The following is a 25,338-nucleotide window of genomic DNA, read 5'->3' on the forward strand; positions in this document are numbered from 1 at the left end:
TTCCTTGTTTTTATATCTAGAATCACCTTCTAAGTATTGTAAACAACGAGCTGCTACACCCTATATATATATACTCACATTCAACTAATATCGATCAGTTCACAGCAATTAATTAAAAAAATAAAATCTCTTTTATAAATTCTACAGAAATCAGTTACACTAACATATTACCAGAAAAAGTACGTACACAGAAAATTATCAACTATTTTAATGTTGTAGAGTTCAAGAAATTAAATTATCCTTTAAAAAAAAAATACTCGATCGTTAAGCCGAAATGTTCTATTTAGTCAAGTAAATTACAATTCCACCACATTCGTAACAAAACTCTTATCCATTAGAAATACAAAATTCAAGCCTACACACTAGACTCCACAAGCAGATTTCTTCATTCACTCTGAACTTGGCCACTGAAGGAGAAAAACAATTCACAAGCATATTTCTCACAAATGAGCATCATGTAGACGAATAAATAAATGCATCTACTTACAGTTTCTTACATGATGATTCACTTATAGGAGAAACGGATTTTTCTTCTTTTTAACAGTAACTGAACCAAGGCAAATTAATACGCTTATTACGCTAAAGAAAAATTTAAAACTAGCAATTATTATGTGCTCTTATCTTCTAGACTATTCTACGACAATATAGTAACTAATGTATACAAAAAATAAAAATATTAAGAAATACAATATAGAAATTAGCAACATTACTCAATTGGGATATGTAATACATGGTATATCCTACCCTGAAAATGTACGTTTCGGAAAACCAGTTGAAAGAACACTTTCCAACATCGAACGAATCTTACAGCACATGCAAATAACTACGAGGGCTACAAGTAATGCAATATTGTTGTCGTTACCAACAAACCAGGTTTTGCTGTTTTCAGCATGTCCAAAGGAAAACAATAGTATTCAACAAATTCAATGTCACCGGTTAAATCTATGTAGACGGTACCGGGTTCTACATGTCTCTTGAGAAATCTGTGGCAATAAAGTTGATCCACATCGGACGGCCGCACATCAACATATACGAGCCCATATTCCTTCATGATAATGCCCGCTGTTGTAACTTTTAATATTGTTGTGGGATTATTCGAACGCTATGAGTACTCATAATCATCATCCACGTTTCCCTGATATTGACCTCTGTGACTGATCACTTCATCAAAATCAGGAAACACTGAGGCGTCAGTGCTCCCATTTTCGAAATGCTGTCTTGTATGTAGCAGAACGCTATTTCGCCTTCAACAAACATGGCACAATAAAAGTATCAGCTTCTCATATACGGCTACTTATTTTATAAGTATATTGTCACTACTTTCCAGCCCTCGTATTTATTTAACATTTCTACTAAGAGAAAACTATAAATAATGATCTGAATAATTTTATTTTTTAATTCTTTTAAAATTTCTTGTACTAAAAGATACTGCCAGTGTTAAATTTTTGCAATTATTCAAATATATGAACATGGAAGCCAGCAGTATTTTCTGTCCGTATTTCTGAAACTTTTATTTAGATTCAGGGAATTATTAACGTAAGAAAATATATATATACGCTAGAACTGCAATACAAATACCTATTTACAGTATTGTTATCCTATAGCAAATTCTAGTCCGTGAAATTTGATGTACACAAACTTTACACTATTTTACACCTATGATGATACCTGTCACGTTGATTATACATTTTCTCTATTCTAGATACTCCATTCAAAACAAATCAAATAAACAATATATTACTTCCGTATACTACATTTAATTTTCAACTTAATATTATCTCAATTATAATAATACTCTTTTTACGGTATATCTTTAAGAAACCTTTTTTAAAGTACTTAGGATTTAAAGCTTTAATATTTCCCTATACTTAAAATCTCCTTGATGCTGCAGGCTCTAATAAGACTATATAAATAGACAATCAATGGACAATGTATTAATACTCATTGCAGGTATTAATGAATTGCGAGACCGGTATTCGGAATTGAGTTGATTTTAGTTTAGCGTCCCGTTCAGCAGCAAGGCTATATGAGACGTGGACCTACTGATTAACGTGGAATCCAAACCACATGAGCTCCCGCCGGGAATCGAACCCGGGTCTCCCACGCCACCGGTGTTCGGAACATATCATCGCAAACAATTCCGATTGCAATCCTGATCTATACACTGTAATTCATATTTTCTTACCGGAACGGAAAGCAAACGCGAATGCCTTCAGTTTGAGTACTCTAGATTACTTTATTGTCTATCATGAGTAATACACTTGAAAAAATAAAAGACTAAACCGAAGAACTGCTTCAATTAACAGAACATTCAAAATATATACATGGAACCAAAACACTAGTTCACTTTCGTTAAGTCAACACAAGCTCAACACCAAATTCAATTAACTGATTTTGCTTTTATACATTAATGGGCACGCAGACCGTTATTCAAGATCTTTGACAGAGCGGGCCATTCTAAGAACAAATTAAGTGAACATTAAAATACACTTCTAATCTTTACCTATGCACGCACATCCATACATATTGTGGTTTGATAATGAAATCTGCGTACCAGTTTGGCAACGACTGAACAATACTCAAATGTATACTTACATACATACACACGCACAGTATTGCTAATTAATCAAACATGAGGGAGGTGATGTAAGAAACTTTAAAATTATTTCAATGTAAAATATCATTACTCTTTTCTTTGTTGTAATTCACTCGCTTCATTTTTCCGTTCTATTACAATGAAATGACAAAAAGGATAAATACGTGTGTTCATTACACAGAGTTAGAAACAATGAAAATTTACACGTAGTGTTGTAGCTGCAAAGCTACTGCGAGGTATGAAGAAAAAAAAATGAAGTAAAATAATAAGACAATTTCGTTGTGAACACATCTCTGATACCAATCCCTGAGCTCCGCAGATAAATGCACATTATAATAATTAAAAAAGAAACCATGCATATGCATCATCAACTTCGTCAAACATACGATATCTTCTCATATTTTTACTTAAAACATGAAGTACCTATTACATTATACGTAGAATCAATTATACTTTCCATTACAACACTGTTAAACTATACCTTCCATAAACCAACACAGGGCAGGAACCATTGGAAGACATTTGACCCGCGAATACTGTAAGATGTGATCATGATCCGGGTTAAATACACTGCAATATGAGTTACAACGAATTACTATCCCACAGATTACAACGTATATGGAGTGAGCATACTTTTTAAATGCTCCTACCATTCAGTAGGTGAAAAAAGAAAGAAAAGAAACAAGAATAAAATATACTCATTATATTCATCACAGAATAAAATACGATTTCATATTTGCACTATGAAAAGCAAGTGTATTTAAGAAGGTAAATATAAATGAGAGGAAGTAATATCAAAATTTAACCACTTCATATAAAATATTTACTTTCATATTTGCGTGTTTCTGATACTGGTTACTAGATAACACAAACAGATTCCCTATACACACAGTTTTTTGTGCTCCATACAGTAATAAATATATTTATACCGAAAACATCATATTTAAACGTATTTTCCAAACAATAACTCGCTGTTCTGCATATTTTCTTAGCAAAAGTCTTTTAAGAACTCTTAAATTTAAATTAATGAGATTCCTTTTCTGCAATAATAATAATAATACTCATAACAGAGACTGGTTTCGCAGTTTATGAAACTACTAATCTCAAACACACATAACAAGCGGGACAGGCTTTTTCGTAAGTTTTCTTTCTCCATTCATTTGAGAAATGACAATTGTGAAAGTTCAATGTGCTTGAACATAAAACGTATAACAAAGTAATTTAGTATGATCTTAAAGCAAACACAGAATAAATTAAAACCGAAAAAGAAGAAACATTCTCATTTAATACAACCTTTAATGAGAACATTACTTCGACTATTAGGTTGTAAGAATAGAAATAAAAAATGGTATCTCTTGCTATTTAGTACATCGATACTTTTTTTGCTAACACAATACAAAATCTTCAGTCAGTTTAATATAAAAGTTCAAATACTGCTAGCTTCCACATTAAATTTTGTCACAGTTAGTTCAAACAACTAAAGCTTCAATTCATAAGACTATCTTTAATATCCTAATAGAGTAATGTAATTAAAATATCGCATACTGTGAAAGTGAAAAAATAAATCATTACTTTATATGCACTAATATGCCAATCTAATTACAACTTCTTTGTGCAATGGACCTTCAGAAATAAAATCCATTTATCCAATGGCCTCATAATACTGACAATGCATGTAACATGAGGCACAATCTGTATTGCTACCTGTTACCGAACGATTGCTTAACCAACCATTACAAAAGATCATACATTTAGGGAACACTTGCTAAGTATACGGGTAAATTTGTGGAAAAGATTACAACTAAGTAAAACTCGGGAAGTTATACAAACAACGCACGATAAACGAATTTAAACGATTGTCTGGCTCACTACTTGTTTGTAAATTATCGCATCGAATCCAATATTAATGTTAAATCACTCTTCATTCCTCTGTCACAAATACGTTAGAAACATAGTATAAATGAGTTTGTACATACATTATTAACCATTCCGAGATTAGAATTAAAATGTATCTACTATACATATATATAATGTATTTACCGATACATAGGTGTCATTGCTACAAACTTAAATATATATTTAATATATGTTAAATAAAGTCTTTTCTTTGCATGTCATACCGCGTACAATTTTTCATCTATTAAAATATTTGAAAAAATAAATGGAAAAACTAATTTCACCGTCACCACACTAAACCAAAAGGTAAATAGGGGAAGGTTAATAGTTTTAAACAAGTGGTTTTCTTAAGAATGAAATGACAAAGTGTATTACATCAAATTCTTTTTTTTTTTTTTTTTTTTTTAACATTATTTTGTTAAACCAAAGAAGACAGAAAGAAGCAAGTTATAATGAAAACATCATTATACATCAAATTCATACACATGAGTTCTATTTATACTCCCCGTCTAACACCCTGTACACAAAAGAGGCAGTTCTGGTTGAAGACTGGAGAAAACTGTCTCCAGCTGAAGATATGGAACACAGTTATCAGTATAACGTACACACATGTTGGTATTTTGAAAAAAAAAAAAAAAAAAAAATCCATTGTGTACACGAAAACTGGTAGTTTTAGGGAGAGCTTGTGGATCCGCCCATATCCAGACGTGGCCTTTTCCTTGATCCAGTTTCTTCCGATTGTTCTAAGTTTAAGTGATCCCGTTTCTTCTGTGAATTCTATAAGAATTACATGAAAAACAAAACAACTTTACTTTGTATTCAACAATACGAAAAACCAATAAAAATGACAACTATATATTGTATACATGATATTCTGGTTGCATTTAAAAATAAAAACACTAAAAATAGCTATTAATACATTTAATAATAGATTATGGAATGATGAACATAACTCGCAAAATAAAAACAATCCTACTTTTTTTTTTTTAAGCATTTTTTCTTGTCTGCATTTATTTGTTTATTTATTTTGAGTTTTAAAGTTTCTTCTCCGCTTTAATTCTTTATGAGACAAGAACTTACCACAGAATTTGAATACCTAGTACTTCCACTGGGAATCAATCTATGGATTCCTGCACCACACATGAGACCATTAACTAACTATGAACAAGCTTTATTCCAATTCTTACATAGTAATTAAAGAAGTTATTCAGCAGATATATATATTATTATCGCCATTTCTTTCCTTTCAGTAACTCGGATTTCTTTGGTGATTTTCTTTCACACAAAAAGGGTTTTAAAAAGTCTCTGAGAAACGGAAAGAACTATAGCTGCTAAAATGAATGTAATTTCCCAAATGAACAAGGTGCGCCTGGACCAGAGATCGAAACCATTTTTCACTTTTCAATATAGATCCGTTTTAAGCACTATGGTACCTACTCTTCTCCCACCCCAACTAGATATTTCACTCTTTGAAACAGGCTTTCTACGTTTTATGTCCAACGTGGTGTAGACCTGACGTCTGTTGATCTTGAAAAAACAATAATAATTTTTGAATGATTAGCTGAATTGTTTAATTACCAATATAGCAAGTAAGCACTACTTCGGTTTAGTATTAAGGACAGGACAGAGTTTTTCATACACCTAATCTTCAGGTTGGACTGAATAACATAGTTGTTAACGCACCGAAATGGTAAGCCAACGACCTGGACTTGACACCTACCTCAGTTGCACTGTTTCACTTTTGAAATTCAATGTGATTTCTTGTATGGTAAAATGTTGAGAAAAAGCAAAGCAGATGATACCTACATTTTTCGGAATAGATATTAAAACTGACAATTATATGGTATGTTCCAATGTCTGACTCTGCTTCACACTTTTTTTTTTAAATTTTGATAAATGTAAAGAAAAGTCTCTTCTCAGCCTCTTCCCCAGACATTAAGTCCTGTCTACACTACTGAACCTCGTAAATTATAAACCGTGCAAGAGTGTCCAACAGTGAACGTATTCTTTTGGTTCGAGTTTTCAGCAAATACGCTTCATTCAATATGAAGTCATGAAGTAATTTTCTACTGCGAACTGAGTGCTATCTGCTTGCCACTAGTGCTTATCGAAGCAAGCGTTAGCGAGCCTCTACAATTCGACTCGATCGGAATTTCTGTGTACGGCTGATTGCCTGCCTGATCCACAATAACTCTCGTAAAACTTACCCTATTTTATTGACATTCGGTATGTAGGTTCGTCCAATTTTTCAACATAACCCTACAGTTTAGAGTTGTAATAATCCATGAAGAATAAAGGGATAAATGGAAGATAAAATCAACCCAATGTTGCAAGTTTGAACACATGCATATAATTTTGCAGGATTCACGTTACAATATATTAAAAAAAATATTCGATTTTGACAAAACCTAGTATATAATATTCCAATAGGGTTCCAATGATCCCACGGCTTAGTGTTAAAATCTTTCAATAATGAAAAGATTAACTACCCCCCCCCCTCTCAATTTAAGAAATATGCCCCAAAGTAAATTTATTTAAAATGTTTGATTTTGATACATTACGACGATTTTTTTCTTTGAGGCTTCCGAATCATCACCGATTTTTTTTTAAATGTTCCACGATAATTTTCGTAAAAATTCTTCTCTTTTGGTATAATACTATAAACATTTTCTTTGAGGCTTTCCTACAGTCTCTAGTGTTTGGGATTACAATCTGCAATTAGGAATGAATTAACTCCTTGATGCAGAGTGACTCCCCACCCACTCCGATTTAAAAAAAATATATATATATACATGATAACGTGCATAAAAAATATAGATTTTATGATAATACAAGGCATATTTTTTGAGGTTTCACAGAAATCTCCACTAATTGGATTTAAATCAATTGACAACTAAGGAGTGAACTTTAGCATGCTTTTTGAGGCTCTCATACAGAATCACCAATGCTTGGAGTTAAAATCGGTCAAAAATGACGAGTCACCTTATCGCTCTCCCCCCCACCAAGAAAACACACACAAACTATGATTTTTTTTCGTAAAATAAAATCATTCGATTTTGGTAAATATGAAATAAATTTTTCCCTGAGAATAGCCCATCTTTGCTGAAGAAGTATAAATGAGTCAATAATGGAGTAGTTAATCTGCCCTTCAATTATAAATAAAGCATTCCCCTGAAAAATTCGTAAAAATACTCTAGTTTTTGTAAAATATAATGTGTATTTTGTTTGATATTAGAGGTTTACTCGTATAGTTCAGGATTGAAAGTAGTGAAAAGGAGTGAACTAAGTTAAGAATCGCTTTCTTTAACAATGTACATAGTGTATGACTTAAGAGAAGCATGTTCGATGAATAAACGATGTTGAAATATGGCCATGGCATATAAATGTGCATTTAAGAGCAACATACACTAAGTTGATATAAGGTTACCGTAATTTCCGGTGAAGAATAAAGAGTATTGTCCGCCTTTAAATTTTCACAGATAATGTCTAAGTACTTTAATTTTTCGTTTGGCAAATGAAATCTAACGCATCTCGGTTATACCCTTAAGAAACGATGGTTAATGAAAATGAATGACAATGGAAGAATTCATAGTGAAGAAAAGTGGAGTAAGCATCAATGGGAAACCTTCAAGCAACACAACACACAAGTATTTTTCTATTACAATATCCTCAAGAGTATCATAGTTGGGATCGAACCAGAATATCATATGTCATACTATAATAATAATTCTAGCACTGAACTACAATTATTTAATGAAAATACAAAACAAATTATTGTAGTTTTAAAGTTTATTCTAAAGAATTATAGAAAAAATGATAAACCTACTAAAGCAATTGTAACCGAACTTGATACACATATCACTTATGATCTGATGACACTCCCGATGCCATTTAAACGACCGATATTAGTCCATAGTTTTTGGGGGGTCACTGAGATGAATAGTAACACCTCCGATGTCATTAAAGTCCAAAATAATCAAAATTAGTGTTAAATTGATAGTTTTCTGAGTCGATAGCTAAGCCGTTTGAAATGACTTTTCGAACATAACAGCAACCTTAAGCCTTTTTATCATGTCACTTTGACTAAAGGGTATATGTTAGGATGGACAGGGTGTTTCAAAATTGGGCCAAAAGTAGATTACCTTATGAAATTTTATAATTACATTTTCATTGAAACACAAACCGTAAGATATAAGGGGATTAAAATATTTTCCATAAACCTGTATTCTTCCTGTCCGAAGAATGGACATATCAGCTAGTAAATAACATAAAATAGAATAAAAACGTATAAGCTAGTCAAGCAATTAGTACTGATTAATTTAAAATTAATTGATCCCAACATATGCAAAATTATACTAAATTAGAGTTCACTTGAATTCAGTTTATTTAGGAACAAGACAGAAATTACATGTAAAAAATTTAAGAAGCTTTCTACTGTATGTGTTTTGTGAGCAATTTGACAGCATGATCAAGCCTGAGTTCTAAAATAAGAATTCTGTGAGTAAAAGTCTATTACATCATGCAATTACAAACACAAATGTAAGTCATATTACAGGCTTATTATATCAGCTTTGTAAGACTAAACAGAACAAAGTACATCAACATATTTCGAATAAAATCTCTGGTCAGCCTTTAAAAAAAATTAATTTAAAAAAATTAAAAAATACTAACAGGATGTGAACATATTGAACACAAAAGCAAGTTATGAATATACGAGGTTCTAAAAAGACATCTAATTGCTGTATCTAACCAACGAATGATACTGGATAGAGTAAGTAAAACTCACCTTTTTATCCCATTGCTGATGCAGAAACCTCAATAAGATATTCGTCTTCTCAGTAACTATAACTGAAATGAAATCAAGCCATTTGATAACTATTTAAAATATTATGAAAGAAAGTAGTAATAAATACATATTTGTAAGAAATATGTTTTATTACAAAATTTAATTATTTTGATTACTGAAATCCTATGTTTATGAGTATGCATTTTTTCTTAATTTCAAAAGGTACATAATCAGATTATTTGTTAGACTATCTGACAACAAGAAACGATTGCTGTCCAAGATTTAAATGGTCGCGAACAGGAGCGCCTAAGTGTAACTATAAACATATCATAGTAATAATTTAAGAAGAAAGTTTGTTACCAAATTTGCACATAAATAATAATCACTTTTGTTACGATCAGAGCTGCGAAAAACCCAATTAAAAAAAAAAAACTGTGTTTTATTGGGCAAAATTGGATTTTTACTAAATTTTGTACCCATATTTAAAGCCCTACTCCCATTTCCACTTAAAATACTATTTAAGCATTCATGTTTTATTGTACACATGAACATATGGCATTCCTTTGTGGGACCGCGATGGCTCATATCTGGCGCAGGTTCCTGGTTCGATATCAGCTCTTGCGAAGTAGGCTTTCTGGGGACGAACACCTTGCGCATGAGTTTCCTCGAGATTCTCCAGTTTCATTCTACTTTCGTCATGCTACCACTATTATCCATCTCATCATCACTGTCTCTCTCTTACCTCTGGTGCATAACCGTGAGACAATGAACTGTTAAAAAATAAAAGATAAAATGCCGTACAAAGGCATCAATGAAGCCCCATCCGCATTTCGTGGGACACATTTTGCACCACTGACATTCTTTTATATTTCAATTTCTAGAAAGAAGTATACAATTTTGTAGAGTAACAAACAGGTGCGAAATTCTATATAATACAAAGCAGGAATAAAATCCCCTATTATACATTATACCTTTCCAGTCAGGATTATATAGAGAGGACTTACTTCAAAGTGCAATTCGAAAAAAATATTCCAGTTTTAATCCGACCAGGAATTGGTAACTTAGACGAAATATTTACTTAATTGTTATTATAATCCTTTATGCTCTTATTATAATTCTCGATAAGTTATGATTTTACAATTACAGAATGAAGAACGAAAATAAATGTAATATTCCATTTGTTAAGAAAACCTTTTAAACTGATGATTTCAGAGGTGACCTGGGAGAGAATTTGAGACCCCCTCGAGCTTAGAAATTTTCCCCTTCGGCGCCATATCTTCGATCGTGCTCAATGTGGACTACCAGTATTTTTACAGTACTCTCGCTCCCCCCCCCCACACACACACATTGACAACACCCTCCCCGGGGAAAATCTTATGAAATCGCATTGTTTATATAGTTTTTCGTTACAAATCAGACAATAATAATGAAATCAGGGTGGAATAAAATCATGATTTTTTTTAAAAAATAATTTTTGTTGATTTTTTTTATTTAAATCGATTTTTTGATTTAAATCAAATCTTTCTCTTTGTATAATACAAGTCGCGAACTGAAGAAAAAGCATTAGGAATTAGTATTAAATGCTAATTATGCCATTTAAGTGAAAGTATTGGGGTTGAATTTTGAATTATCCCCAATCGTTAACCTGTATCAATCCCAAACAATGTTTCTTAACCCTTTTTAAATTATACTTTCAGTCAAGCAGCTACAGCATCATCCCTATTTATCCTAGGATCATGGTACATACATCACTCTCTTTAGAATAGAACAGCTTTTGAAACGGTAACATTCACATTTCCCTATCATGTCCCTGAAGCGGGAAATTTTGAGTAATCGGCATTTTTTTAAACTTTTTTTAAAATTTTGATCCCCTCTGGATTCCCCTGTGTTAACGCACAGATCTCAAAATCAACTGGGAAATACTAAGAGGTGTACTAAATGTGTGTACAAAATTTCAAGCTTCTATCTTGAGTAATAAGGATGAGGAAACTATTTAACAATGAGCTAAGAACATTCCCACAATGCCCCAGATGACCCGGATGTAATATAACAATTTCCTCAGACATCCCTATTTATCCCAGGATAAGGGTTGGCAAAAAACATGATTTTTATTGAAAAAACAAAAACACTTTTTTTGGGTTTAAACTCGTTTTTTTTTAACCAAGTTTTTTTTTTTGTTTAAATAATTTTCTCTACGTACTTATACCACATATGGACAGAAACAAGTTTTTTTTTTCCCTGGTGTTATTATGCAACAACCGGGTTATGCTAGAAGGGGTCACATAAGCCCAAAGTGGAATCCAAACCGCTTCTCTGTTTACATCCGAGAAAAATTATCCTCCGTTTGAATTCTGAACCGGGACTAATTGACCACAAATGCGATACGTCTGCCGACTCACTCACGAAGGACTCCTGATAAAAAAAAATACGTTGTACTAATCTTTACATACTTGTTAATATAACTGTAAAGAGTCATTTCATTAGGAAAAAAGATAATCAATTGCACAAGTGAAACCATTATACAGAATTACACATATACAATTTCAAAGTACTGCAGAGTACAGAAGAACTAATTTTGTCCAAGTTAGTTCACTACGACTTTTATTAGTCCAAGTTAAAGAAATACAACGACTTACTGTAATTTGCGTATCAGTAAGAAAAGTGAATAAAGATACAAATCATTTGAGTCCACTTTGGCTCTGACCCATTTACACATAAATAGTTACAAAAGATACTTCTGATTTCAATAAATGCCTCTCGTGGGGGTTGTATACCCCTCCCCCAAAGTACGGCATTTCAATCTATTTTATCAATAGGAAACATTATTAAAACGAAACAATATTTAGAATTTCTTGGATTGCAGTAACAAACTATAAAAAAATCACAGAGGAAACATTCATAAACTTATATATTAAAAAAAAAAAAAGTTGCTTTTGTAGTATAATCTCTTTGAGTAATGAATGGGGAATTTAGGTCTGAGTATAATACGAATAATATACGGGAGTGAAACGTGATAACCCACAAATGTGTGTTCATCAAGATTTTACGAACACTTACACTTTTACGACATTTTTCGTTTTTTGGCTTAAGCCAGCTGGTTTTAACCACCTTGGTTTAAACCAGCCAACCCTGTCTAGGATCATGATTTGTACATTATTCTCTTCAGAATAAAACAAATTTTCAAACGGTACCCTTCAAATGTCTTCATCATGTATCTGGGGCGGGTAAATCACGAAAAAAAGAATTCTTTGTTAAAAATATATATTTTTTAAAAATTTTTACCTCTGTGGACCCCTCCCCCTGTTTTAAGGCAGAGATCTGAAAAATACTGAGGGATGCACTGAGTAAATGTGCAAAATTTCAATCTTGTAGATGCAAAAGTAAGCCCGCGAAAAATAATATTCCACAAATACCCCAGATTCCCGTATAAAACAGGATCTCAGGTAACAATTTCCTGAGGCATCCCTATTTATCCTAGGAGCATAGTGAATACATCATTTTCTTCAGAATAGAACAGCCTTTCAAACGGTACCATTCATATGTCTCCATCTGAGGCGGGAAAATCACGATCCTTTTTTTAAACATTTTTGCCCCTCTGGACCCCGCTGTTTCCACGCAGAGATCTGAAAACATCTGAAAATTATTAAGGGGTGCACTGAACGAGTGTGCAAAATTTCTGTCTTCTGAATACAAAATGTAACCCGCCAAAAATTAATAATACGCATAACAAAAAATATCTTTTTAAATTTATGACGTCATCACACACTATGCCTTAACGCAGAAACGCGTGAAAGCATATGTAACGTGTTCTAAAATGCCTCCAGTCTTGAAGAAAACGAAGTAAAAAGCCTTATTGGTACTTTTTTAATCGAATAATGAAGATTCTACCCTATCACCTAAAACTAGGTGATATAATTTAAAAGGTTAACCGTTAAGGAAAAAGTACAGCAACGTTTATGAAAATGACACTTTTTTTCACAAAAGTTATTAATATTTGGCAGGGGCCTATTTTTAAAAACTCAGAACTAGCTTGCGGCATGAAATACATAAATTTCGCGTAAAGTTATAAAATTAACAAACAAACAAAAAGGAGATAGAACCCCTCTAAATACGCCCTATTATCTGGGAACAAACAAAGAGGCAAAAAAGAATTTTCGTCTTAAATGTCGATGGTGATTTCCCCGTTGGAATAGTTAACGATTTTAAAACGCAAACCCAATGTTACGAAAAGAAGAAAGCAGGATTGCTACGTTACCTGTTCAAAACGGGATTTTCCCTAATCATCCTCTGCATGACACTTGTTTTCATACTATACTGTACATTTGAGTCTCATTGTATTATGATTATTAACTTCCATAATCGAAATAAGAAAACAGAAACGGGATTTTACTTATTTTCACTTTAAATTAATTTATTTCGGAATTCGATTTAAATCAATCCACCCTGAATGAAATAGTGAACATGCTCAATATTTTGTTTTCAGCTATGGATTTTAGATTTGTAATACGCATAATTTTCCTTTCTAATCGAATTGAAGAAACGGAATTGCCAAGAGTTATTCGAAGAAATTGTTGTTTCCGGATGAAGATAGAAACATAAAAAAAAAAAAAAAAAAAAAAAAAAAAAAAAAAAAAAAAAAACCCTATGCGATCATGTCTTGTTTTGATTTTTGAGTAAAGAAGTTTTCTGATTCCCACTCGGTTTTGTTTAGATCAATACGAGTATGCGTTTGCGGTGAATATTTGGAAGTTACAGCTCTTGCAATGTATAAAAGATGTTGTGAATACATCACATTCGACTTTACGTCCTAATAGCTTATATAAAAAAGGTTGAATTCGTGAAATGATTGATGTAGGAGTAATTGTAAATGTTTTCATAGTTAGAAGTCTGGATATGCATACCCACTTAAATTGGGGACTTACTTTATTGAAATAAGGCACGTCTAAGTAGACATATACGAGCTAGCATGAGAGAATGAAATTGACAGGAGCAAGAGGAGTAATAGCAATAGGAAAGATACTTTTTCAAAACACCAATCAATTCTTTCTTTTTTCAATTGTTAGAGCCTAGGAAAATGGGTATAACTGACTTTCAGATTTAATCGGTGCTACTGCCGAACACCAGCCCTAAATTAGCAAAATTTTGAAAGAAATTTGTTACTTTACCCAAAAAGTGCTAATGCACTGAAGTTGTGCAGGTTGATATGACTGAGAATGCATAATTTCGGAAAGCTTATGCAATACTATGCTCCCCTTACTTTTCATAAAATCAATATTAGTGAAGTTTGCCCATACCTTTTTTGTACGTTCGATCCTATTCTCTTATATGCTAATTTATTTCTCTGTATTTTTACTTTCAAGCGTCGGTAAGAAAGAAGAAAGTATGGAATTTGTGGAAACAATCGAGTTCGAGATATCAACAAGTTTACACGTTCCATGGCCCATATATTGAAAAAGTGATTTTTGTATATCTGTCCGTCTGTTCATCCATTTGTTTGTCTTTCCCAACGTATACACTTGCCTAAATGCCATACCGTTCAACGTATCCGGACTAAATTTTAAACTTAAGGGTTTTCGTAAGTCCAGTGGTTGTTAACCAGTGTCCAGTGTCGAAAGTAAGTCCAGTGATCGTTAACCATCGTGAAAACTTGTTCCGAGAGAATTGTAACTGTCTAGCAGAAACACAGAATTCCCAAGAGCAGCAATAAACTGCCAGGTCGTCCACATAAAACATTCCATGAACGGGAGAGACTATTAGTCAAAGTACCATTTATTACCACTGCAAAGAGAATCACACTTAAGACACTGCTTTGCGAAACGCCAATTTCTTGTAAGAAGGCGGTCGAAAAGTGTGAATCCTAAACGGATCGATCTTCAAGAAACTGATGTAGAAAGAAGCCTGGGATCGAATTAGGGACTCCTAGCACTAGAGGTGAATGCTTTACTACTATGTCCTCACTATGAGTCACTATGCCCTCACGTTTACGGTTTTGTTAAATACTTTTTCCACAACGAACTTCTATATATACACCACCCCACTATTCAGTAAAAACCAGTCATCAAGACAGGAAGTCGCTTAATAGGGAATGGCATTCTTTCGTTGCCTTCTTTTTCATTTTAAACACAGCATCGTTGCTACACATACTAAACACGTACAGTAATGTGAATGTGGGCAGGGATTCTTTTCAGAAGAAAGAAATTTGAATTAAAACTCTTACATTGTCTTACAACTACACTAATATCCGTTTTTCACTACTTGGAATTAAGCTGACTGTTTGCACAGCTAAGGAGTAAACAGTTGTAAGCTGTCTGTTTGCTATATTTTCTCAAACCTTCTCAAGTTAGTGTAAACATGTGAAATAAGTCATGAATACGAGCTTTATCATCACAATTTATAAAATTTGAATGTTATGCAATTGCTGTACAGTTTTCAGTGTTTCTGGCTATAACACTGATGTCTCTTTCGCTGACTGTATACTCAGAACAAGAAAGAACATAATAATGCATTATTCTCCTTTATTAATCAGGAACTACAGCTGTCATATACAATAAAGACAACTGAGTTTAATTACAAGGATAATTTCACACTCCCCGATACACGAAAGTACTTGTGTTTTTCTCCTCTCTCTCTTTCTTATTTCTGTTGTCTGTTTCTGTTTGCGTAAAGCGTCACAACACACATAATACAATTCATGAGTTTCTCTAGTCGTGTGTAAAGGTGAGGAAGAATGGCTTCTTATGAAAGGACTAATCTAAACACACATCTGAACGGATCAGTATTGAAGAAGTACTGAAGCAGTATTTTTCTCGTGTCTTGACAGAAGTTTTGGGATAAGTCAGGAAATTATTAAAATAGTAATGAAGATGGACGATAATAGTTGTAGTAGTCACACGGCTATAATTTTACCCATTAATAGAAAACTCTCTCTCTCTCTCTCTCTCTCTCTATATATATATATATATATATATATATATATATATATATATATAGGGTGTTAATGAACCATACCGACAAACTGTAAGAGATGATTCCTTACATCAAAATAAGAGAAAAAGTTCATATGGACCTATGGCGAAAAGTGCATAGTTTCAGAGCTAGGCCTTCCAAAATCGCGAAAAAGCTAAATTTCAAGAGGTCCTATTTCGAATTCTAGAAACTGTGGATGATGGTTCTTAACAGCGTAAAGGAAGCCAGGCATACACAATCCAAAAGTGCATATTTCATTAATGTTCAATGGCTGTACAGAGTATTCCATACAGGGTAAAATTCCCACACATGCCATCAACCGAATTTTGTGATATGCTCTGACTTTATGATTGGTCCGAAGTAGGCAAACGATAAGCCTTCATTGTAGTGAACATGGATTCCTTTGACACGATGTCGGAAGTGTTAAGGATCGTCAGCAGCATGGTTTCTCGTACTCAGGAGAACGCATTCTGCAATGTTTTCTTTCACGCTTATAAGTGAAGAAAACGTGAAATATACCGTCACGAAATACGTCGCATCACACGTTATTCAGAACACAAAAAGACATGAAGCTGCCGGTTCCTAACATTTCCAACTCCCTCCGAAGCACTGGATGTCCATAGTTGTGAATGCTTATCTCCTTCTTATTTTGGGCCCTCCTTGAAATCAGGGTATATCTGAAAACTCTATTGAGAGCATATGTGAGAATTACACCCTGTAGGAAATGCCCTGTACACTTATTGAAAATTGACGAAATATGCACGTTTCGATTGTGTATGCGTGGCTTCCTTTACGCTGCTAAGGACCACCACCCACAGTTTCTGGAATTCGAAATAAGACCTCTTGAAAATTGGCTTTTGCGAGATTTTGGACAGCCCTAGCTCTGAAACTATGCACTTTTCGCCATATGTCTATATCAATTTTTTTTTTTTTTTATTTTGATGTGAGGTATCACCTCTTACATTTGTCGGTATAGTTCATTAACACCCTGTATATATATTTGATAATGCTCACGTTCATTAATGCGAAATCTAGTTCGACGTCAAATGTTAAGATGAATACGTAGCACAGATATAGTATACAGTTTTGATGCTACATTAAGAAAAGAGGCACTATTGAATACATTATCTTATTAAGTAATCTTAATAAGGAAGGCTTTTCCTTATGGCTTTTCTCAATTTTGAAAATATTAAATGTCTGGAAAATTGGAAGGAAAATCTATCTTCGTGTTTGTATTTTATGTTAATATAATTGAATTATCTGTTCTACCAGACGAATTGAACATTTTGTATATCTAACAAAGTACCAAAATTTCATGATGCAGAGAGTAAGGGATTTACTTCAGTTGAACACGAAAACCTGAACAAGTAACATTATGTAATATTTGTCAAATTACATAATTAAATAACATTATGTAATTTTAAAAACCTGTAATTTATCTTTTTAAGAGAAATCCGGTAAAATTTCGAGTTTCGAAACCATAGAACATGCAAACAGTTAATGTTTCACAGAGAATATATGAATATATTAATTATCTGTAACTGAGGTTATAAAGGTATTGAATTCAGTAGCATATAACCTTATAAAGAGGATCAATTTAAATTTTCTTCCTTTAAGTGCTAGAAGAATGATATGTCCCGACAACTATCAAAAGCTTTGAGAAAGCAAAGAAGCTAAATACTGTTATGACACCTTTCTGAACTATTTACTAAGGTGGTTGAATTCTTCAATTAATACAACTCGAACTTGAGCTAAGTAAGCAGAAAAAAGTATTAAATTCTTTTCGAAGCTTGAGTTTAAAGTTCGTTAACTCATTATCATCAATCTCTCATTGGGTTTGATCAAATGTGTTAGGGATAAATTAAAAAATAAATTCACAATTTTGTACATACGACAGATAGTGATAACTTAGGATAACGAGTAGTATCCTAAGTTACTAAGGTTGGTACAGTTTCATTTCTGTATACTTGGTCATGATGCATAAGTTGACACCCTCTTACCGTGCATAACCAACTAAACTGAACAGAACGTAAAGCCTACCAGAACATGATCTATTATTAATCTATGAAAGAATCTATTTAAGGATTTGATTCGACGTGTATTTTACATAATTTGTAAAAGCTTATTGCAATCAAATACTTTTTAATTTCACTAAACTGTTTCAGTAATCTCTGTTGTCTTCGTTAATAGACCTGGGAAACTCACATGAAAGGTTTTTAATTCTCAGAATTTCATTTTGCACTTCATTTCGTGTCTCAAATTGAAAAATGATGTGGTTTAAGCTCTTGTTAATGTAACCTACTACTGAACTATTACTGGAAATACTTCTGCACTAGAACTTCTTTCATAACTATGTATGCAATGAACAATTAATTTGGTAGAATTATTTTCCCTTTTGAAAAGCACTTGCAAAATAACTCTTGTGGTTATAACCATACTGTATGATTATATATGTGCTTTTCAAACTTACTACGCACTCGAGCAATAGGTACATAAATGTTACAAATTTCAAATCTGAGTTTCCCAGAGCTACTGACGAAGGTAGAAGAGATTGCCGTGAAACAGTTTAGTGAAATTAAAGTGTATTTGGACGCATTTTATATATATATATATATATAAATTACCCACTACAACAATCCTGATGATCCAATATAATTTGAAAAAATCATGCCTGTAATTTCAGATATTTTTAAAAGTAATGCATTACTGACAAAACTGTCATGACATATCAATATTACAAGTCCTGACACGTGCACACACACCATCGAATGCATCTGATTGTCTACAAAACCGAAGCTCGAGCCTTAAACGTTGGTTCCTCTACTGCCAAAAAATACACATTTTTCGACTCTGCTTTGAAGCAACATGACTTATGTAAACGGCCATCAACTTACGTACACATACAGTGTTATGATAATACTACTTCATTACTTTTTTTAAAAAAAAAAAAAAAAAAATAAGATTTACGAAATATTACGCTTAAAAAATCACTAATATCCTACGCCAATTTTCCTAAAACTGTATCCATGTTATTAAAATTAACTAGAAATAATGTTTTAAATTACTTATGAGAGTTTTAAATCAAAACTTACTTTGTTCAGAGGGATATTCTTTAGTTGGAAGATATACCGAGGGACGTTTTACACATGTCCGGCTTCCGTTATCACTATGGAATCTAGCAAAGTTATTTTCATTGTAAGAGGGTAACCCCTTCAGGAACTCCGCCACCGACTAGAAGAAAAGAAGACAAAATAAATCTCCATACGCAACATCCTGAATTAAGTTTTTGATTCATTGATCAGACACTGATACAGCCAAATATTAATATACTATTAGTATCATTCTAAAACAAACATCTATACAAAATAAAAATGCTTTACAGATAGTTTCTAATTCTACACGATTGATACGATACTTATTACTACATACTCTCTCACATACTACATACTATAAAATTTAAGGTACAATTTTATTTATTAATCTAATTACAAATAGTTTAGCAGAAAAAATCTGCAAACGGTTTCTAGTCATGCCTCCTCTTCCTCAGCGCGTCTAAAGAAATTCTGTTGCTACATAAAAGACATGATGTATGAAATTCTCTTCGCTTATCCATCTCATAGAATAAAAGTGACGGGGTAAGTCTGGAAGCTTGATTTCCTTCTCTTCCTATTTATTGGTGATGAAAAAGTACCTTGATATGCAGTTCTCTGTAAGATCACAAATAACAAACATTCAATTCAGAATCTTGAAGCAACATTTACTTCACTTTTTTTTTTAAATAGTTATATAGTAAGATAATAAAAGTAATCTATATGCATTGGGAAAGGTAGAGATAAGGTACCTTTCTGTATAAAATGTTCTGAGGAAGAGGGGAAAAAGTGTCTCGAAACCGTTCGCTTTTTTTTTTTAATGTTTTAATATATGAAAATTTATATTTACTATTAATAGATATCCATAGTATAATTTTGTCTACAACAAGAATTTAATAAACTAGGATATGAGTTAAAATCTCGTGCATCTTATTAGATTTTATGTAACAGGTTAACGTCATCTTTGTTTTGACAAGGAATTACGTTTACGAAATTGAAGAAAGGTACTTAAGAGAATAATTATTTTTATTTATTTATAAAATCACATAATCCACCTGAAATCAAACAATATAAAATGTAACTTAATTCCTTCATATTACGGAGCAAAACAACCTACTGAAAATATATAAATTAATTTCGAAATATTTAGAAGAAACCAGTTGTTTGAAGTTAAAAAGGAACGTGATGGTAAGTAAAATTGAAACTATCTCAAATTACTGACCTAGTAATATTTCTGTCAATATTTCGAATGTGACATTCATCAAGTCCTTTCCGACAACAAGACTGTCATATATTATGTCTTAACAGTAGTAATATATGAATTTTGCTTAAATTTTGTCGATGCTTACGATTGCCTACCTTTTCGAATACGTGATAGGTTGCTCTTATTATTTTATTACTTATAACAATATATAGTATGTCCTAATGTTAGTGCACTAACTTATATACTGATATCCTTTTTTTAATTAGTGTTTTAAGTTTTCCTTCCAAATTAATCGTTACATTCGTGTGAATGTAATAGTTACATCAGTACAGACACTAGGACATACACACATATATTGTTAAATAGAAAGATAATAAGAGCAATCTATACATTGAGAAAGGTAAACCATCATAAGTACCAATAAAATTTACGCAGCATTAATAAATAAGACATACATGCCCACACAAAGTGGAGACCGTGCTGTGAAAAAGAACGTAAAAAAGTGCACGAGTGTCTCACTCGAAATATTGGGAGGAAAGATTGACGATAAATATTACTAGGTGAGTAATTTGAGGTATTATAATGTGTTCCGTACGCTCAATAAGTAATTACTTATATAGTTTATTTATTGCAACTTAAGCGACCAGTGGCACTATGAAAAAAAAAAAAAATCCCGGCCGGAGTTCATGTGGTACGGATCCCACGTTAAGCTGTAGTCCAAGTCTCATATAGCGTCGCTGCTAAAAGGGACTTCAAAACTCAAAATCAAATCAAAACTAAAAAATAATGACCACTACCATTGTCATTAAAAAGTACTTACCCCAAAAGCATCGATAATTATCTATTTGTGATCATTTCAGTAAATAAATGTTATTGCCTTCTTCAGCATATATGTTTCCAGAAAACTAAACGGATATACTTGCTGATGGATGCTATGCGATACATGCCAATGAATTATAATTAACTTACATTTGTATCTCGCAAATAATGTCTGTTAATCCTTGTGAATAATTTCGGACCTAGCTGGGTCCTTCTTCAACACCTGCTACAGCTACAAACTTTACTCATTTCTAATGTTTTACAGCACAACAACGTTATTGTAGCCGTAGCAGGTGTTGAAAAAGTGTCCAGTGGGGTCTGAATTGTTCACAAAAGATTAGTAGATATTATTTAAGGTAAGCTAATTATAATGGAATGTAGCTCTACAGACAACGTTAGATGTGTTCTGAGGAGGGCAATAACATTTTGCTGAAATGTTAAAAAAAATATTTTTTAGTACTTTTGGAAATATATATATATATATTTTAAGTTAAACATCGCACGATTATGTCCTTTAGGCTAAAAGAGACGGATAATAAATGAATGTGAATGATAGTGAAATTAAATTTTTGAGGTCTCTTACTGGGAATCGAACCTGGGATCACGTGTACCAAATGCATACGTGCTAGTCATTAGATAAGCGAGGAGAGCTTTGGTGCTTTGGGGTTAAGTACTTATTAATGAATATAGAATATGACCGATTCCATTTCAAATGATCCAGGCAAAACAAAATTGGTCCCCATCATAGTCTCAGATTTCATTCATTTTTTTTTTTTATATGGGATTTACATACACTATTATTAAACCTGTATCTTTTCTTTTTCCTGAAAAAAATTTTCCTTCCATATACAGCCTTCCAAAATGGCTGCCCTCCTCTCGGATTGCTCGAAAAGCTGAAAAACATGTCAAATTAATATTTTTATTGCAGAGAAACGAGTGTACTTAGTAACATAATCGCAATAGCAGGAAGATTATAAAGTAGTGTGTTTCGGTGGAAGGAAAAAATTCGTCTGTTGGTCCAATAGGAATTGCACAATTCACTCGCAATGATGCCAACTTCGGTGAAAATTTTGCTAATTTCAAACATTTTTATTTCCTTCCTCACGAGCTATATCAACCATCTGCTTCTACCATCGAAATCTATTCGATAAAGTCTCTTGAAAATGTAACGGACTTGCGTTTCTGATTATTACATCCGTTATACCATAATGAAAAGCTGAAAATTTCATTAAGACGCCATGTTTGGCCGCCATTTCCTGAAAAAACCCACCTCTAAAGTCTGAATTTTTTACAACTATTGGAGAAGTACCTAAGTATTTAATATCTGTTAACCGTTCATGCGGCTGCAGCCCCTAACGTTCGCAATTAATAACTGAAAATTCATTTTTTTTTTTTTTTTTTATTGGAATGTAAATATTCCCTATGGGCATTTAGGTCCTATACACAAGGCGACTTGAAAAGCACTATGAACACTTTGAGAGATGAATCCTGACACCAAATCAAGTAGAAAAGTTCCTATAAACATGAGTCGAATTTCGCTTCGTTTCTGAGTTACAGGGTTTCCAAATCGGGACCCAAAATCACCTCACGACAATGGAAAATAAAATATATATTTCGCGTTAAATCAGAAACTATGCGTTAAAGTTATGATGAAGTTCTGAGAGTTGATTTATATCAATATGATGATTTTTATGTGCGTAAGGGCGATGCAATTTGGTTGGAGTGGTGCCAACTTGGTAGATCTTTTATTTGTTTCCAAACGACACTACATGGGTTTTAATTGATATTTGGTATTCATTAATGATTGTAAACATCACATCACATGAAGTACAATTTTCCCCATATCACCACAGTTTTCGAAAAAACATGTATTTTATTAAAAGGTTTTATCTCGTGCGTTGTTAATAGTTTGCAACATTCAGTGTGAATTTCACTTAATGCTCACCATCATTAGTAAAACCAAAATGTCGAATAAAAACTACGTTTGTGTAAGTTGTCATAAATAATAATAATACAATGAAGAAGAAGAAAATTATTCCACCAAATGCAACTTATAGTGGACAACACTGTATACCTGCTTTCTCACGTCTCATCTCACTTTCTTAATTCCACTATTGCGTTCATCATCATCATCACAGTTTACCTTAGCCTCAGAGAATAATGGTGTGACGTTAAACTAAAAAATCGGCAATTACGAAAGGTTGTATAACTTACCTCTATTGATTGGTCATATATGAAGTTGATATATATAATATTTGGTCTAGGAATTAATTCGTGCGGGTGGACAAGAGATGGCGCAACGAACGGAGCGTCCCACAGTTCCGTGTATCCACACATGTGTTGCAAACCCCTGTCATCGCGTATCGTTCGTAGTATAGGGCAGTGGATTAAAGCGTCAACAACAAGAGTTTGTAGTTAAGTGAACATGGCGCAATTTGTGCCTGATAAAGTGTTTTTGCGGGGTGTCCTGCTGCATTACTTTAACATGCAGAAAAGTGCGACTGAAAGTCATCGTATTTTGGTGGAAGTGTATGGTGACCATGCTCTAGCTGAGCGAACGTGTCAGAAGTGGTTTGCACGGTTTAGAAGTGGTGATTTCGGCTTGGCAGACCAAGAGCGAGCTGGACAGCCAAAAAAATTTCAAGACGAAGAATTGACAGCATTGCTCGAGCAGGATTCGTGTCAAACGCAGGAACAACTTGCAGCAGCATTAGACGTTGATCAAACAACAGTCTCCAAACGCTTGAAAGCCATGGGAATGATTCAAAAGATGTCACATTGGGTTCCACATGAATTGAAAGACAGAGACGTTGAAAGACGAAAAACCATTTGCGAATTGCTGCTTCAACGACAGAGCAGAAAGGGGTTTCTGCATCGAATTATTACGGGTGATGAGAAGTGGATCCATTACGAGAACCCTAAACGAAAAAAGGCCTGGGTGAAACCAGGTGAACCAGGTCCATCACAACCAAAACGAGATATTCACTGTGCAAAGGTTATGCTGTGCATATGGTGGGATATGAAAGGTGTGGTGTACTATGAGCTGCTGCAACCGGTGAAACTATGAATGGAGAACGTTATCGACGACAATTAATGCGTTTGAAGCAAGCTCTGGCCAGAACACGACCAGAATGGGAGAACAGACATGATAAACTTATTGTTCAACATGATAACGCTCGCCCACATGTCGCAAAACCGGTCAAAACCTATTTAGAAAATGTCGGATGGGAAGTTTTACCCCACCCGCCGTATTCACCAGACGTTGCTCCTTCGGACTACTACTTGTTCGATTGCATGAACAACGATTTGATTGGACAGTGGTTTACTTCTTCAGAAGATATCGAAACATGGGTCTCTGACTGGATCGCTTCCAAGGATGAGGGCTTCTTTCGCCACGGAATCCGTACATTGCCTGACAGATGGGCGAAAGTGGTGGCTAGCGATGGACAATATTTTCCTTAAGGTATTTGTGTATTTTGTGTTTGTACTACAGCTTCAATGTGTGCGTACCAACCGCACGATTTAATTCCTAGACCAAATATATTTACCCACTTGAATTTTTCTGTCCCTTTAAATTGACAGTTTGGCAACAACGCACTCGAAGCATTTTCAACACACTTTGTTCATTGTTCTTTAAAATATTCAGCTACTATATTATTACTTAATACAGTGATACAGTGTTACTATCCGAACAAAACAGTACCCTGGCAAATGCAGAAAACTTTTTGTAGTTACAGAACATACATACGCTTTTCGACCAAAAAAAGAGTAAAAAGCAAAGAGGGTTGCTAAGGAGTTCCTTAACTATCAATACAACTGAAAGGCAGTCCTACATTTGTTTCAATGACTGTGCGTGTTAAGTTCCTTCTTCATGTTGGGATTCAAAATCTTTGAAGCTGGTTGCTTTTATTAACCTTTTTCTATTTAAAAAAAAAAAAAAAAACTTTTTCACTGTTCTTGGTTTTTCAGTTTCTGAATTTAT

At 33.3% G+C, this 25,338-nt stretch overlaps 1 protein-coding gene across 1 annotated transcript in view; it reads right to left on the minus strand.

Moving 5' to 3' along the window:
* Positions 1–263: 263 nt before the first annotated feature.
* Positions 264–25,338, minus strand: part of LOC145675780 (DET1- and DDB1-associated protein 1) — a 33,419-nt gene continuing 8,344 nt past the window's right edge. The window contains exons 2-4 of the mRNA XM_081746477.1: positions 19,337–19,475; positions 9,279–9,340; positions 264–5,269 (exon numbers count right to left, since the gene is read on the minus strand). Of these exons, the coding sequence (XP_081602603.1) occupies positions 5,165–5,269; positions 9,279–9,340; positions 19,337–19,475 (306 nt within the window). The 3' untranslated portion in view covers positions 264–5,164. The remainder of the gene's footprint in view (positions 5,270–9,278; positions 9,341–19,336; positions 19,476–25,338) is intronic.

The sequence above is a fragment of the Thermobia domestica genome, chromosome 2, assembly GCF_964235325.1.
Source record: "Thermobia domestica chromosome 2, izTheDome1.hap1.1, whole genome shotgun sequence".
Taxonomy (NCBI): domain Eukaryota; kingdom Metazoa; phylum Arthropoda; class Insecta; order Zygentoma; family Lepismatidae; genus Thermobia; species Thermobia domestica.